We start from the raw sequence: 17,427 nt of genomic DNA, 5'->3' as shown, positions 1-17,427 counted from the left end.
GTTGTGTTCTTTTCGTAGAATGTCCCGACCTCTACATACCCTAGCATCCCAATATTGTATTCCCGACCACCCAAACGTTGAACAACAAAGAGCAGAGCGCTGCAACAGTATAGATACGGCGTTGCAATGGTGCAAGACAAAGGCTTGAGTGCCGCAACACCCCAAACTTGCACTGCAATGCAACGAGATGGACTGAACGGTTTTCCTTCTCGTTTTTTGAAGGGTTGCGTTCATTGGGGTTGTTTTACTTGGCTCTCTCTTGTATTTTGTGTGTAGACATTGAAAATTGTGCATGTGAGAGGAGATGCAACGAGAGAGTGAGAGAGAAGATATATCTATATATATTTTTTCACAACGTATACACAAAGACTCAAATCCAAGACCTCTTAGTTGGAAGCCTAAGCTCTCAACCAACAAGCTAAGGTGAGCGGTGTATTTTAGGTGCTTTTACTTATGGCCATTTGATGACCTCAATAATTGGGGGAGTTCGCTCTCCTTGGGAAAAGTGCTGGTCCAAAATCATATAATTTTACATTTTAAAATCATATAATAATGAGTTTTTTACTCAATAAAATAATTGTAATTATTTATTTTTTAAATAAACAATGGGTTGGGAGAGTAGAGCTAAAGGGCGGTAAAATAAGTAATTATTTTTTGTTGGTCCAAGATTTGTTCTTCAAGTTGGAGGCAAAAAAAAAAAAAAACACTTATTTTTGGAGAGATTATTATGTGCATATATTGGACACAGAGAATTGTTAAGTTTTGTTTCTGTGAACAATAAGACTTATAAGAGGGTTTTAACTGTTTACAAAGACAAATTTGATGGTTCTCTATATCCGGTCTTCATATGTAATAATTTCTCTTATTTTTTAGTGTTAATTTGATTTCATTGATCAGGCTTAATGATTCCAATGAATGCGATTAATTTAAATCTAATTTGATGTGAGAAGAAAATACTCAAGACGTAGTATATTGTTAAGTGTCAATTTGATTTAAAATTGATACAATTGACTGATTTGGACATCTTAAAGAAAAATAATTCAATGAGCTTTTTATTAAAAAAGAGTTGAATTGATTAGAAGTTCCCCTTTGTCTTTGTTTTCTTGAGGGCCGCGCTGTAAAAAAAATACAGGTGCTTAATAGATCGGTGGGGTCAAGGTGGGCTCCACATGACGTTCAACTACAAGTTTGCATACATAGAGCTACATCCGCACTCCACACCCAATAAAAATTCGTTCTTGTGAGGCAAAGTGAAGAACCTAATGTGTTTTCATGTTCATAAACCAATTGATTTGAGGTTAGCAACCGAGCTGATTTGTCATTCCATGGCAAAGAACATCAAGATTGGCCATTAATCCTTCTTGAAGGTCTTTAATGGAATTATGAGAACTTTTAGTCTTTTTTTTTTGGGAAATTTACATACATACCACTTTATAACATCATATTTACATATTTAGCACCCAAAATTTTAATATTACATGCATACCACCCTATATTATTTTAATATCAAATATACCACTTATATTTCTTTCCTACCACTCATATATTTCATTTCTACCACTCATATTTGATATGAAAATAAACTATAGGTGGTATATATGTATGTAATATTAAAGTTTTAAGTGTTAAATATGTAAATATAGTAGTATAAGGTGGTATGTATGTAAATCTCCCTTTTTTTTTTGCAAAATTGCTTGAAAATAAATAATAGTGGAAATCTAGATTTATAATAGATAAGATTGGATAATTCTTCTAGATTAAGGCTTCATTTGGGGCAATCTTCTTACTGATTTTTAAAACGGCATTTTAGTACAAAAATTACTTGAATTAAAAATTTTTATATTAAAAAGTTGATTTAGAAGATAATAAGAAACCTATCCGAAACAAAACCTAAATATCATTAATAAGGTGTTTCCAACATTGAATATTTTATAGTTCTAAATTCTAACAACAAATGGGCAATCTTCAACATTTATTACACGGCATAAAAAATCTTTTTTATCTTTTAAGATATTTTTTAAAGAAAGTTGATTGTAAGTGATTTGATTGAAGTTTCATTTGAAACAGCTTTATTAATGCTTTTTAAATTATTTTTAAGCATAAAATTTATTGAAAATAACAAGAAATAATGATAAAAAATTGTCCATATTAATGAAACCTTAATTATTATACCACCAACAATAAAATACATTTATAATCCTCTACATTGCTGTAAATTAAATCATTGTAAACATAAAGAAAATTATGTAAAATTAAGCAAAAAGCTCTTAATAATAACCACACATGTAATTGAATTATCTCCCCAAAAAATGACCAGAATGCCAAAATCTTTCTTCAATATTAATAAACAAAAGACCTTACGCCACTCCAACCAAAAATAACTCTTTATATTCTTTATCATATATATATATATATATATATTTGATCATATACATACTTATAATTTTTAAAAAATGTATATATTTTGGTCGGTAAATTAATTTGAAATATAAATATGTCCTATATTTATCAATTTTTTGAAATATATTAATGTTATATCTTAAGTAAATTAATTATGTAAAAAATATTTAAATTCTAAAAAATAATTTGTTTATAAATTATTATTTCTGAATTATTAATAATAACAATTTACACTTAAAAAATTAAAATTTATGACCTAATTTTCGGATTTAAAAAAAAATTAACGTGTGTGAACAGTGTGATAATAATATTGAGGTCGCACTGTTCACTCCTGAAGATTAGCAAGCAATTTCGTGTTCGGTTGAATCGTTTGGTAGATGACATATACTTGTTTATCGTTCGATTGTAGATGATCTTACAAAGTTGATCTGCATTTCACTTGTAAGAATATGATCACAAAATACACAAAATGATAAAAATATTATAATAAAATTTAAACTCACACAAATTTTAACAAATGCTAGTACAATGATCAGATAAATTTTGCCTTCAATTTTACTCCATCATCATCAAGGTCCAATTGAAGTTCTCTCCCATGTGGATTAACCACTCCACCATTCATATTAAATGCGCATTCAAGGCGGATCATCAATGGGATATTAATATGGTGACAGATTCCTACAGTTAGCAACTTGGCTAAGTTGTCCATGCTGCTGGGATCTATAGTTTTTTGGCATTTAGAACTAGAACGACTAACTAAATTATGAACGCACAGTCATTCATTGAGAAATTATTAGATCAGCGTTCATGCTTTTTGAATATTACAAGGAGCAAAATAATAATTGATCATTGATGTCTCAAAACTTGATTTAAAGAGAAATAATACAGAAATTAAATCACTCTACTTAAGACTCTTCGTCTTTACTTTCTTCCTTCATATACCACTTGTTTATACGTTCCTTTGAGAGAACAACCTGTAAGAAATTAATTGAACATATCAGATTGATCATAACTCATAAATTTACAAGAAAAATTTGTATTGCTTTTCGCACCATGTAAATGGAAGCTGATATTTTAGTTTGTTTGTTCTGTGTGGAATTTAATTGTGTTGATCAATCAGGTTATACTATTGCCTCAAATCTCAATTTAGTTTGGTTAGTTCACTGGGGAGTTGCAGGGGTTCTCCCCTACTTGGAAATTGAGAGTGTGATGCTGCGAGACAGATTGACAGTTTTTTTTTCTCGTTATTCATTAAGGATTTCATCCCCTGGTAGTTTTGTAAGTTTCTCTTTGTATGTTCTAGTGTGAGAACGTTGCAAGGGTGTGAAGAGAAGCAAGGAGAGGGTGTTCGTACTATTTCTCTCAAATTTTCATAGGGAATTTTTTGGTGTGGTGTGGGTTCATGGGTTTTTTTCCTAGATTCAGATTTTTTTTCACGTTAATTCCTGGTGTTCTTTATTTTCATTGCATTTTATCTTTCTTATTTGTGTTTTCTGGTGCTTTACTTCCCCCAACATAGCCGAATGATAGAAATAAAGTTTCTGGTTGTATTGAATCCTGCATTGTTCTCTTTGTTTATGAGCTGCTATGTTTTAATCTAACTATATATTATGTGAAAGAAAGAGAACTTGAATTCATTGCTTAACAAGAAGAAAACTATTGAAATACATGTCATTATTATATCTTCACCTGCTTCTCCCAATCAGTTCTTGTTGTGATGTACAGCAGCACTATTGTTTGGACCACTACACCAAGTATCATTCCCATCCATATTCCCTACAGGTTTATACATAAATAAAATCAACAAACTCTCAATAACTATCAAATATAAATATTAATAAACTGCTACATAACAGTTAGGATTTTTTAATTTCATTTTACCTTAACATGGAAGCCAACAACATAACCAAGCACAATACCAAGAGGAATGCCTATAAAGTAGTAGCACGCTATATTTACATATGCAACCACTCCTTGCCAGCCAGCACCAATAGCAACCCCTGTGTATGATCAAGTAGTGTTAGAAGTTTGAATCAAAGTCAGCAGTGTTATTAAGGCTTCGTTTGGGACGACTTTTTATTGCTTTTTAAAATAACTTTTTAGTTTAAAATTTAAAATTTTTATACTAAAAAGTTGCTTTAAAAAAACCGTCCCAAACAAAACCTAATTATCAATCATTAGTCATATCTGTTTAAAAGTTTTCATCAATCATTATTTCTTTGCATCCAAAGACTCTAAATCTATAGTACAAGTATGCTTATAGAATAAATAATAATAACAGGTATTCACATGTAATTTTTTTTGGAGTTACAGTTTTTTGTTTGTGTAATATGTGGTGTCAAAATCAAAGATCATGAATGTTGAAAGTTTTCTTGATATCATAGTTTGATTGAATGGAAATGTAGCATCTTTACCTTTAAACCCCTTTCTTTTTCTCTCATTTTTGTCTATTTTACAGAATAAAATTGTATGGTAAAGGAATTAGACGTGTTGGCTTACCTGAAAGAACTGGCTGAACGCTGTTGAGAAGAATAGAGAAAGATAATAAAGGTGAAAGATCTGCGACAGCTCTGGTTACTTCTGAGTTCTCGGTAAATATATAAGCTAGTTTTCCTCTAAGGATCAAAAAGAATGTGAACAGTATTATTCCAATGATGAGGGAAGTCACCACAACATTAATAATTGCAAATTTTGCACGCTTTGCACTTCCAGCTCCAAGTTCATTTGCCACTCTAACACTGCAATTTTTCAGAGAAAAGGCCTATAAATCACTTCTCAAACATGGAAATTGTTTAAAAAAAAAAAACTTTTAACTGACCAAAACTATTAACTACATTAGATCATTATGATGGGTTAGCTATATGAATTATTTTTCTCCATTGTATCCCACTAAAGACTAATTACTCCGTGCAAACACCGGACGGAGAGACAGTCCAAATTTGCTGCGCTTTTACAGCCCTTTTGCTGTGCTTTTACAAAAGGGCAACAAATATTTAATATTTATTAAATAATTGAATATTTGTTGTGCTTTTACTATGCTTTTAGAAAAGGGCAACAAAAGTGCAGTAAAAACACATTCATAATTGAATATTTGTTGCCATTTTACTGCTCTTTTGCAAAAGCACAGCAAAAGAATAACAAAAGCGCAGCAAAAGGATAACAAAAGCGCAACAAATCTGGACTGTTCTCTCCGTCCAATGTCCGCACAGAATAATTTCTCCCTACTAAGAGAATAAGCCATCAGGCCTAAAAGTTTTTCTTTACACAACACACACACTAAAAAAAAACTGTCCTGAAGAGTAGAACAATAGTGAAGTGTTAGATCTGAAGGTAAATTTAACTCAGGATGAGCTAATTTTTTTCTTTTTGGTTCTAAGATAATCATAAAATAGGGTACTTCACTTGCCAAAGTTTTCACACGACATCAAAAATTCTGTAAGAAAATGCAGATAATTGAGAGATTACCCTGCAGCACCCATAAAACCAAAAGCGATCATCATCTCCCACCCATTAATGTTGAGGCTGATGAGAAAATTTATAACAAGTCAGATTAAAACTACATAACTAGTAGCAAAAGTTGATATAATAAATGATAACATTTTTGAACTAAATCTGTACCATATTGACAAGGCATCAAGAGCAACCTCAGCATTCTTCATGTATCCAGTTAAAAGAACCAGAAGGGTATTATACCAAAGCTCTAAGCTGCGCAAAACAAAAACCATTGTTATTGACTAATAACATCATCTAATCACCTCAATCAGAACTTCACTCAATAAGAATTTTGAGCTATTCAAACATGCTTAAATAGTGTGACTAAGGCTTCATTTGGGACGACTTTATTACTGCTTCTTAAAGTAACTTTTTAGAAAAATAAAATAAAATTTTGTACTTGAAAGATGCTTTAAGAAGCTGTAAGAAAGCCGTCCCAAACAAAGCATAAATATCTTAATATTAGTCACATTTTTCTTAAAAAAGTGTTAAAATGTTTTATATTTACAATTAAACAAAGGTTTTAAGCAAATTTTGACTATATAGAAAATGGAAGAAAGGCATACCATAGCATGACACCAGATGACAATGAAACCTTGGTGATAGAGCAAAGATCCTTGAAAGCACTAAAAGAGAAGCCCTTCCAGGTCTCAGGACATCCCCCGAAGAAGACAAAGCCGAGCTGACCGAATGCTGGAATCCACATAACAATGATCACTGAAATCATGACTCCAACCAGTCCAAGACCAAGTATCTTAGTAGTGAACCATGAGAGACTAATATGAAGAACAAGTGTCAACACAGCCAAATATGTGATGATCATATTCTTGCTTTGAGACTGAAGATACATTTGAAGAGTGAAAGCCCAGATGTAGGAGAACATTACTGGTATGAACCATTTGGAAATAGTGCCTGCCATTTCTGCAATGGAATCTTCTTGTCCAATTAGCTTTAAGAGAGGGGTGGTGAAGATGAAGATAGGGAGGATGAAGAGACTGCAAATGAAAAGAATAATCCATGATCTTTGTAGGTAAATTCCTAGCATGTGATATTGTTTTGCACCATAGGATTGGCCACAGAGAGTTTCAAGTGCACTTGCCATGCCCAACTGCATTATTTTTGAGATGAAGAAACAATGTTCAGCATAATATCCATAATTATTTTGTTCTATAAGATAAATATCTACGAAATTGGGGAATTAATATGAGGTTTTCAGAGCTTATCCTTGTCACAAAACTACTATAAATAGAAAGCATTCATTTGTGCTTGTTATAATTAAATCATTAACTTGACAAAAGCAAAAATATTGGTTAGAATTTTATTTTGAGTTTTGATGTTGGGCTGATGAATAGAGGTAGGAGGCTAAATATGAGAAATATGTATGAAATTGCCCCTTTTAATTGAAAGTATGGCACAAAGCCAATTATAGACAATTAGGTAGAAAGGGAATTAACAATGAGGGCACATGTCTAATTATAAATCAAATCCATACAATGAAAATGATACATAATGAATGAGTAGCAAATTTTGACGACTAACATCAATGATCACCACAATCGCCCAATATTGTTCAAAACCCATCACCTTGGTTGTGCGATCTCCCTTCTTATCAAGAGAATGACATAGTTGAGCATCCACTATCACCCAAAATTTTCATATCAAGTTGAACATTGTATAACATCTACCATTGACCAATATTCAACATTCAACCACCAACATCTATGGCCTAATTTACTAGTCTCAGCCTTATCGATCAGGACAATAACTTAACGATCACCTACCGTCACCTAATTTTTATGTCCCCCATTGACAATCTCTCGAGACTTTTCAATGATTGATGCTCAGTGTTCGTCAACCATCAATGTTGGATACTCGTCTTCTCAATTGCCCCATTTTCCTTTATATAAAAATGAAGGATCAAGTCGGCTATCCAATATTGCCCAACTTATGATGATCCTCCTTGATAATAGTCCAATGCTAACTAATAGTTGACGTATAACAACCACTAGCCATTAGCATCCCACACCTAATGTTTTTAAGTCTCCTGATCTTTCCTTTTTATCAAGAGAACAACAAAGCTGATTGTAAATTATATTCAAGATTTGGTTAATCGCTATCAACCGTCTGGCACCTAAAAATGTAGACATCCAACAATTATCTTCTATTTATTTAATCTCCTTTCCTATCAAGAGATTAAATAAAATGACAGCCCACTTTCTCCATATTTTTTATGTTTCTCATCGATTGTCACTCGACACATACCAATTCCTAATGCTGATGTTCTTAAATCACCCACCTTTAATACCTACATTCTATCTCCCCCAATTTTCAATCCTTTTAAAAGAACAAACTAGCTAGCAATTTATAATCACCCGACATCCAATTTACCTTCTTGTTTGTTGCTTGATGCTTGCTAATGATTGATATTTAACTTCCTTTAGCTAGTATTGCCCAATGCTTGTTTTCATGGATGTCCAATCTCCCCTCTTATTAAAAAAAAAAAAAAAATCAACTAGACCACCCATAATTGCTCGACTTTCAATATTCCTATCTAATGTCAACCAAACCACCCATAACTATACCTAATCTCGATTAACTTCCAACATTTGTCACTCATCTTCCCAATCACTATCTCTCCTCCTATAAGTAGAGTGGTCAAGATGAACACCATCCATTGCCAATTGACAACTCCAATATCTCAAGTCTCCTCCTACTTCCACTATCGAAGCTATCTTTCATAGTTCATATCTATTAAATCAAATTCATTCCATCTCTAGTTACATAGAAGGACATCCTTTATAAAATATGTTTTTTATGCTGATAAAATTATTTTAATTAGGTCCAACACACTAAGCAATGATTTCCTCCTCATGTCTTCTATGAGCTGCTCTTAATTTAAAATTTTTGGATGATAACATATATTATAATAGGGTAATATTAATTTTTCTCCCTATTTTAATGTTTGCAAATATGAGTTGAGCATCATATAAAATAGGAAAAAAAAAACTAATAATAAACATAAATCATAAAATTATTATATTATCTTAAATAAATTCAATAATTTAAAATTTATTTTCATCAACTTTAAACCAAAATACTCTGACCTAAAACGCTAAAATTTCTTGACAAAAATTATGAAATAAAAAAATAAGAAAATAAATAAAATAAAAAATAAAAATACAAAAAAATATATTATAATAAAATTTAGCCGATCAAGGTAAAGAAATAAAGACATGACGCAGTTATTGCTTTATTCTAAAAATTATCCCTTCTGAGAGCTTAGATCTACATTAGATTTTTCATATTTAAATATCCACCAACCTCTACGAAGCTAAATTGTGCTTATCTGGTTCGATTTGACCCTACGTGGCTACGCCCGAATCCCTTAAAATCAATTATATTATCTTCTATCGAGCACCATTTATTAATATTTACTTATTAATACATAACTATTTTCCGAGAGTCGATCCACCTTTTCAGATTGGATCCACATGAGATTCTCATGGTGTCGCTTCTCCCACGAATGGATCTCCCTCGCATTTAAGCCCACCACCCGTTAACAAAATTATTAAATACAACGACGCAGGTCGCAGCTGAATAGTCAGTCAGAATTTAATTAAATGTAAACCATAAATAGTTTATTACTATTATACCCTCGGGTTTGACCCTCAGTAATCCGCCAACTAAATTATATTATCTTTTATCAAAGATTATAATTCTAACTATAATTAGAGTCCTAAGCGAGCCAAGTTTACTAGTAAGTTAGTTTGAACTCGATTTAATAACTGACTCATTAATCAAATTCGACGAGTAAGTAAGTTAAAGGTGAGTTAGTTCCGACTCGACTTATTAGCACTGTTATGTTTAAAATTTTTATCATTTAATTATAATAATTATTTAAATCAAATATGTAGAATAAGTTTAAGCTCAAACTCGATAAATTAATCAAAACTCAATCTCAAATCAAATGTAACTAAGACTTCATTTGAGGCAGATTTTGGAGAAATTATTCAATGCAGGATCCAGACGAAATGAACCATCCGAATTATGAGTACATAATTTGTATCAAAAATTGATACACATTATATATAAATATATATACAGTGTGTACACTCACAAGTCTGAACATTTCTTCTCATTTGGACTCCGCACTGAATATTTTCTTCAGATTTAGACCACTATTTTCTTTGCTTTCAAAAAACTTTTATTCTAAAAAATAATAATAAAAATTATCTCAAATGAAGCCTTAATTCAAATGACAAACATTTAAAAGTTCTTTTTATCCATAAAGTTAACATTTAAATGTTTTAAATAATTTATTAAAAAGCATATTTGCAATATCAGAATACATAGGGGTTAAATTATAAAAAACTAAGATTTATAATTAGAGTAATATATTATTGGGAAAGATTTACAGGGGGGAAAAATCAAAAGAAATGAAACAATGTTTTATTTTATTTACGTAACCCTTAGTTGGACTTTTAGGATATTTTAATATTTGTAAAAGTACGCTAGGGCAGCATGCCTGCCCAGCTCTCATCATCATTGCAAGATCGTTCTACACGGAAAAATGAGTCGGTGACGCTGCTACGAAGCATCAGTCTCCATCTCATCATTTTTTTTTTGGAAAAAGTTTTTCAGCTTCCTTTTTTTTTTTAATATTTAGATCATTTAAGTGAGACTCATATATAAATCAAACATTATATTAATAAAGTGATTGATAGTATTGCGATATTATGATGTTCATGAAAATAAATTTATTCTAATAAAATATTAAAAATTATTTATGCATTAGAACATATTTAATAAATTTAAATTTATTTTGATTATTTACACAATTTTTTCAAAAAAATTTCTAACTTCGAGATGAATTTTAAAGTAATTTTTTGAAAAAGTTTCTCATCTTTTATATATATATATATATAATATTTAGATTATTTACACAATTTTTGATAAATTTAAATTTATTTTGATTATTTACACAATTTTTTCAAAAAAATTTCTAACTTCGAGATGAATTTGAAAGTATAAAATCTATTTCGTATAAACATAATACAAATTTTTTATTTTTTGAAAATTAAATTCAATAGTTTTAAATTTTATTTTTTTATTATATACACAATTTTTTCACAAATTTTCTTTAATAGCGTGGCGGGTCCCTCTGCCTCTTTATTCCCTGAGACAGTTGTCCTTTATGCAAGGCTGCCAATATAGGCTTTTAGTTCTATTATTGGGCCAATTAATTTTCTGAGTCTGAAATCATCTATGTTTATTTGATTATTAGAAAATTATATTTGATTAAGATTAGACATAAAATCATTACTGTAAGTTAAAAATATAATTATCCTATTTAGAGTTAAGCCATAAGTTCACTGACATGATTAAGTTTAGCATTAAAAATAATTATCTAATAAATTAAAATAAATTATAACATAAAATATAATAAGAATATAAAAAAACTACAATATAAATAACTATCAATCGTAAGATCTTAGGTTCATTTTTTTATCTAGTTTAATAAAGTATTATAATTCTAATTTTTTTATTTATTCATCATGTTCATAATTTAAATAGATTAATAAATATGAATAATACGTTCACATCAATTTTAAATAAAAAATTTAATTTTGAATATATTTATTTGAAAAGAAAATATTACTCTAAAGATTTTGCGTGGGTAAAAAAAAATAAAAAATTACTTTCACTCATTCTAAGCTTGAAATTAAAGCTTCGTTTGGGACGGCTTTCTCACTGCTTCTTAAAGCAACTTTTTAATACAAAAATAAAAAAGTCGTCCCAAACGAAGCCTAAAGCTCTCAATTTAAAGCGAGCTTTGGAAAAAAAAAAAGTGTTCTAAATTAATTTTAAAAAATTCGTAAGAAAATTAAAATAATATATTTAGAAAAACTTCAAGCAATGAAAAAAAAGAGAGAGAAAGAATTGTAAGGGGTAGAAGAGAGATGGAGAAATTACGAGGATGCCATTGGAGAAGCGAATGAGGACGGTGGAGACGAGGGCATAGGCGGCGAGCTCGGTGGCGCCGATGTGGCCGACGAAGGCTTGGCTGATAACTGTGACGCCGAAGGTGGAGAATCTTGTGCATATAGAAGGCCCAGCAACCTTCCATAGTTTCTTGTTCTCCTCCCACAAACGTCTGCTCAGCTTTTCGTTGTCGCCTCCTTCTTCTTCTTCTTCTTCTTCTTCTTTTCTGCTACCCTTCTTCTCCACTATTAACTTCTCCTGCAATCCACCTTCCTCCATTTGTCTCTCGCTCTTCTCTATCTCTTTCGCTCTCTGTTTCTTCTTTGATGTAGCTTTTATTTATTTGTTTACGGACAAGAAAGACTAGAACTGAAAAAGCGAACAGACTGGAATGCCCTCCGAACATAAAATGGGTAACAGAGATTGAATTGAAATTTGTTACTGGCACCAAAATAGGAAACGGAAATGAATAAAAGTTCACATAAATACAAAGAATTTTTAATATTTTCTATTTATGTGCCTAAAAATGTACACTTGTGGGGCAACAGTGCAACACTGGGGGCACGGCCCCCGCTGACTTATCAATGAAAAAACCCACAATAATTTAAAAAAATAATAATAAAAAAAACACACAATTTAACATAAATGTTTTTTGGGGAAAATTTAGACAAAACCCGTATATTAATCAAAAAGCTTGCAAATAATGAAATAAAACTAAAGCCTCAAAAAAGGAGAGGCGGGCTCTATTAGATCCCAAAAGAACAAAAATAAGTGCCAGTAAAATAGACAGAAAAGGGAACAGGAGGAGAACATAATTTTCTTTTTCACTAACAAAGACTCTAGTATGATGGAACCAAACAACTATGACTTCATATGTTAGTGCCTTATCCACAACATGACTTGGGGTGTCAAAATCTGATACGACTCGAAGTTTGACCTAAAAAACTTTGGATTCAGGTCAACCCGTTGCTTTACGGGTCGGGTTCGGATTCGATTTTTTAACTCGTTTGGCAAATCGGGTCAGTTTCAAGTTGACTTGAAAACTCAAAATCAATCAGTTTGACTTGTTAATATGACAGCTTCCGCGTCTTGTCGCGTTGTTGTCAGATCGTCTCTTCTCATCCCTTCGCTGTCACTTAAGGCCGCTGTTGCCATGCAGGCCGCTCCGGCATGCCCCTCTTGCAGGCTGCTCCACAGGCCGAGGTAGTGAGACTGCACAAGCATGCCAGCTGTCTAGCGAGAGCGACACCCAAAGCATCTCGTCTCTTGGCTGTAGCATTGATAGGCCACTCCGTAGCCGCAAGTCGCAGTGGAAGGTTGCTTCGCAGTCTCAGGTTGCAGCCTCGCCAACTAGGCTGCTGCCATGCCGCCTTAGCCCGCACTGGCTTGCCTCGCGGCTCGAGTTCGCAACTTCACATCTATTTTCGCGGGTCGGGTTCAGGTTGACAATACTGACCTGTTTGAAAAAATGGATCAGGTTAGTATCAACCTATTTACGGCTGGGTCAAATCGGGTTCGACCCAAACCTGACTCGTTGATCCAAATTAACACCCCTACACGCGACCGAACATATGACTATTATATTGCTTACTATTTTTTAAATAAACTATTATTAAATTCAACAAATATAAATAAGAAATTTTAGTGTAAACTTTTTATATAAATAGTATTGATATATTGGACACTTACTTAAATAATATTTAAAATTTGGTTACTTATAACATAATCATCATCCTATAAATTGACACTCAAATATCAAAATTCACTTAATTGTGGCAAGCACAAATATATGATTTTGATAGTTCAAAAAATAAAAAATAAAAAAAATAAATCATGGCAAAATGATCAAGAAGAAATAAGCAACTACAATAAAATAAACACTAAATATAAGGTTCCTTCAGATAAATCAAACAGCTTCCAGATTCTTTTAATGCTGATATTAAGTACTGATCAGTGAAATTAATGTTTAAGCTTACAATTAGAGAAAAAAATTCAAAAGAATTTAATACAATGCAAAATGAAAAAAAAATGTTAATAAAAGAGAGATAAAACTAATTTGAGGTAGCAGATTTAGATAAAAATGACGGAAAAGTTGAGATAGCAGCTTTGGATTCATCTTGCGCTTTAGGGAAAATTTGGGGAAAAATGAGTTAGGAGAGAATTTATTCTCATGAAGAAATTGTGGAGTAGAATTATAAATGCAGAAGAAGAAATCAATAGAGTACTCATAGATGAGAGAAAGTTAGGACGGTAGATTGGCTTAAGAAGCTTCTGCCTATTAGATTGACCAGAGCTTTTTACCTGGAAACCCCTGAAAAAGGGGAAAAATTAAAGGATCTGACCCAGTTTGAATGAATCAACTAGTATTTGCATTTGATTACAAATGAGATCCTTTTTTGGGAGAAGGCATTGGGTTGATGTCACAAATGTACATCATATAGAGAGCATTACATGGTGGGAGCTATAATAAAACACATAAAAATATTTGTTTGGTTGGTAGGACCATAGTCGATAGGACATAAGTCGAAAAGGCTGTAGTAGGTGACGTACAGAAGTTGGAAGGATCATAGTCGGCAATAAATAGAGGTCTTAAAGACCGTTGTCTGGCGAGGGAGGTCAGAAGGATCGTAGTCGGCAGGAGACTGGGGTCAGAAAGACCGTTGTCTGGTGAGGGAGGTTGGAAGGACCATAGTTGGCAGAAGACCGGTGTAAGAAAGATCATAGTTGGAGAGGGAGGTCACCGTAGTAAGAGATGGAGGTCGGAAGGATCGTAGTCTGCAGGAGAATGGGGTAAGAAAGACTGTTGTCTGACAAGGGAGGTCAGAAGGATCGTTGTCGGCAGAAGACCGGGGTCAGAAAGATCATAGTTGGCGAGGGAGGTCATCTAGTAGGCTACAGAGGTCAGAAGGACCGTAGTCGTATTCGGCAGGAGATCGGAGTCAGAATGACCATAGTAGTAGGGCGGTATTCCGGTAGAACTCCGTGCTTCAGGTGGTGGTCCGGCAGAAGTCCGGGCCTTAGGTGATGGTCCAGCAGCACTCCAGTGTCAAGTGGTGGTACGACAGTGGCACTTCAGTGTCAGGGGGCACTCCGGTTTTGGGTGGCACTTTCAACGTCCTTGGATGGCCTGTTGGTGGTTCGACAAAACTTGGCGTTGGTGCGGCAGAACTTCGATGATGGTCGAGGAGGAGCTAGGTGGTTGGAGCTTTCTTCATTCTCTTCCTTCTTCTCTCTTGGCTCTTCCGCCCTATTTATAGAATTCTTGAGTGGCATGGCTTGTAAATAAGTGGAAGATCAAGGGTAAATTGTGAGTGGTTCGGATGGACGGCCGATCTTGATTCATGCAATCATGTAGAATTCAATGGTCCTTTGATTATCTTACTGATATCAAAATTTGATGATTTTAGGCTCGTTGAATTCGTCTCGTCGAGCCGCACGATTCGACTATAAGCATGTCATGATTGAAGACCATTTGGTAACCCAAATTGTGGTTTGATTCTTCCAAAAGTGCTTAGAGTCTTTGATTTGGACTCATTTGGACTTGGATTAGGTCGATTTTGGTGTCATTGGTTCGTGTTTCCGAGACGCTCAGTTTGACTATAAGTTTGCAGAAATCAGAGTTTGAATGGTCTCAAACTCTCCATTTTAATTTTTGAAGCTTCCAACTTGATTTTGCTTCAAGATTCGTGCCTAATAAAGATAAATTTTTTGATGATGTATCATATGCCATCCCAAACACACTCTTAGGCTCTATTTGGGACAGTTATTTTTATTTTTTATTTTTTGTTTTTTATAATAAGCTTCTAATATAAAAATTTCATAAAGTTGTGATTAAAAGCTGTCCAAGCGAAACCTTGATGTAAAGATCAGTGAGTTCAATCTAGTTGGCACTGCATTTTACTAATGGGGGAGCAGTTGCAAGGATCGATTATCTTATTACAGTAAAACGGATTTCTGACCTAAATCAAATATTTTAATCCACCTTGAAAGCATCATATAGGATTATCAATAACAATATAATCCTGATCAATCTCATAAAAAAAAGAGAAATAAAAAGCATCCATAAAATGAATGTATACGAAGAGAGTTGATAGAGCAACAGCTTGTCAAGGTAATATTCAAATAGATCAATTATTTTACCATTAGTTTTTAAAATATTATTTAGGATCAGGATGATCGTAATTATCTGTAAAAGTAGCTTGAAAAAAATAGAGTTTTAAAACTATTTTAGATATTATAAATTTTTTTTCCTAAAAAAGCTAAGGTAATAATTTTTCTTACAAATACAGTACTCTAAGATCTGATTGCGAATACACTATCTCTGTATAAAAAAATTATAGATATATGTGGTTCGACGAAGATGCTTAATTATATCCACGAGGTGGGGATGATTTCACTATTGTGAAGAAAAAAAATAGATTACAACCCGTTCTCTCTCATTCTCTCATACAACGTCCCTTAGGCCCAATTTATAGATTTGAAACGAACAAAATAAGGAAAATTTAATTAATGAAGATCTAATCATGCCAATTACATCTCCCAATCATGGCAAATTAAATCGCCTAATTTTGGTAACATCAAGTTCCAAATCCATGCAATAATCAGCCATTAAATACTTTCCAAATTAATGTTTTTCATAATTTGGAAAGATCTCCAAATCAACATAAGTACAATAATGATCAATAAAATTGTGAAAAGCTATCACAAATAGTCAAATATATTCCTAGGGTTTGTTTAGGACATGTGCATTTTTTTATATAGTTGATTGTGAAGTTGCTGTGAGAAAATAGCTTAATTATTCTTGTTGTAAAAAATAGCTTTTAGCTCATATATATTTTTTTTTTGAAAAATAGTGAGAAAAATGAAAATAATAATAAAATAAAATTGTGATTGTTGACTTGTAAGCAAAGGGGGAAGAAAGCTGTCCCAAACAAACTCTTAGGTTTAATTTGGACAGCTTTTGACCAATATTTTTTATTACTTTAAAAAAAAATTATACTAAAAAATTGCAAATTGCTTGTTTCGATACAAGTAAAAGAGCTTACTTTAGATTCTAATGTTATGTGAATTATTTACTGATTTAAGATATACCGTCCCATAATAGTTGGCTATAATTCTGAAACTTCAATTGTCTATAGACGCAAGGGAAAAAAAAAAAGATTCTCAAAAGAAAATTCATCAATATATTACTAAAAGCATTGCTAAATGTTTAGAGTTTAAATACGTATAGCCTCCATCTATATTACTTTAGCAAAGCTATAATACCCAAAATACGGGAAATTGTAAGTTGATAGATTCTCTTTATTTCGAAGCACATTCAACCTGCATCTATTTAAATTGTAATCAAATGTTCAGTGATGGGAGAGTAATATTTATAGTAGTCACTGTCAAATTAGCGCAATGAATTGCCTTCCCCAGCAATTTTAAAATCGCTGCAGAAGACCTTTGTAGCGAACAACGGTTTTAAAATCGCTGCAAATATTTTTGTGGTGGTTAAAACAGCTGTCATAGCTTATATTAAGTGATACAAATGCCTCATTTTTTTTGTAGTTA

General features: G+C 32.4%; 1 protein-coding gene across 1 annotated transcript; it reads right to left on the bottom strand.

The window, feature by feature from the left end:
• Positions 1 to 3,159: 3,159 nt before the first annotated feature.
• On the bottom strand, positions 3,160 to 12,253 carry LOC110107161 (protein DETOXIFICATION 21). Its single transcript, XM_020837338.2, has 8 exons — positions 11,866 to 12,253; positions 6,459 to 7,000; positions 6,019 to 6,105; positions 5,866 to 5,922; positions 4,900 to 5,138; positions 4,282 to 4,400; positions 4,090 to 4,176; positions 3,160 to 3,374 (listed from the first exon to the last, which is right to left on the bottom strand). The coding sequence occupies exons 1-8, from the start codon at positions 12,151 to 12,153 to the stop codon at positions 3,306 to 3,308; spliced, it is 1,488 nt and encodes a 495-aa protein (XP_020692997.1). The 5' UTR covers positions 12,154 to 12,253; the 3' UTR covers positions 3,160 to 3,305.
• Between the last annotated feature and the right edge of the window lie 5,174 nt (positions 12,254 to 17,427).

The sequence above is a fragment of the Dendrobium catenatum genome, unplaced genomic scaffold, assembly GCF_001605985.2.
Source record: "Dendrobium catenatum unplaced genomic scaffold, ASM160598v2 fragScaff_scaffold_1189, whole genome shotgun sequence".
Taxonomy (NCBI): domain Eukaryota; kingdom Viridiplantae; phylum Streptophyta; class Magnoliopsida; order Asparagales; family Orchidaceae; genus Dendrobium; species Dendrobium catenatum.
This window is presented reverse-complemented; position numbering and strand designations above follow the sequence as displayed.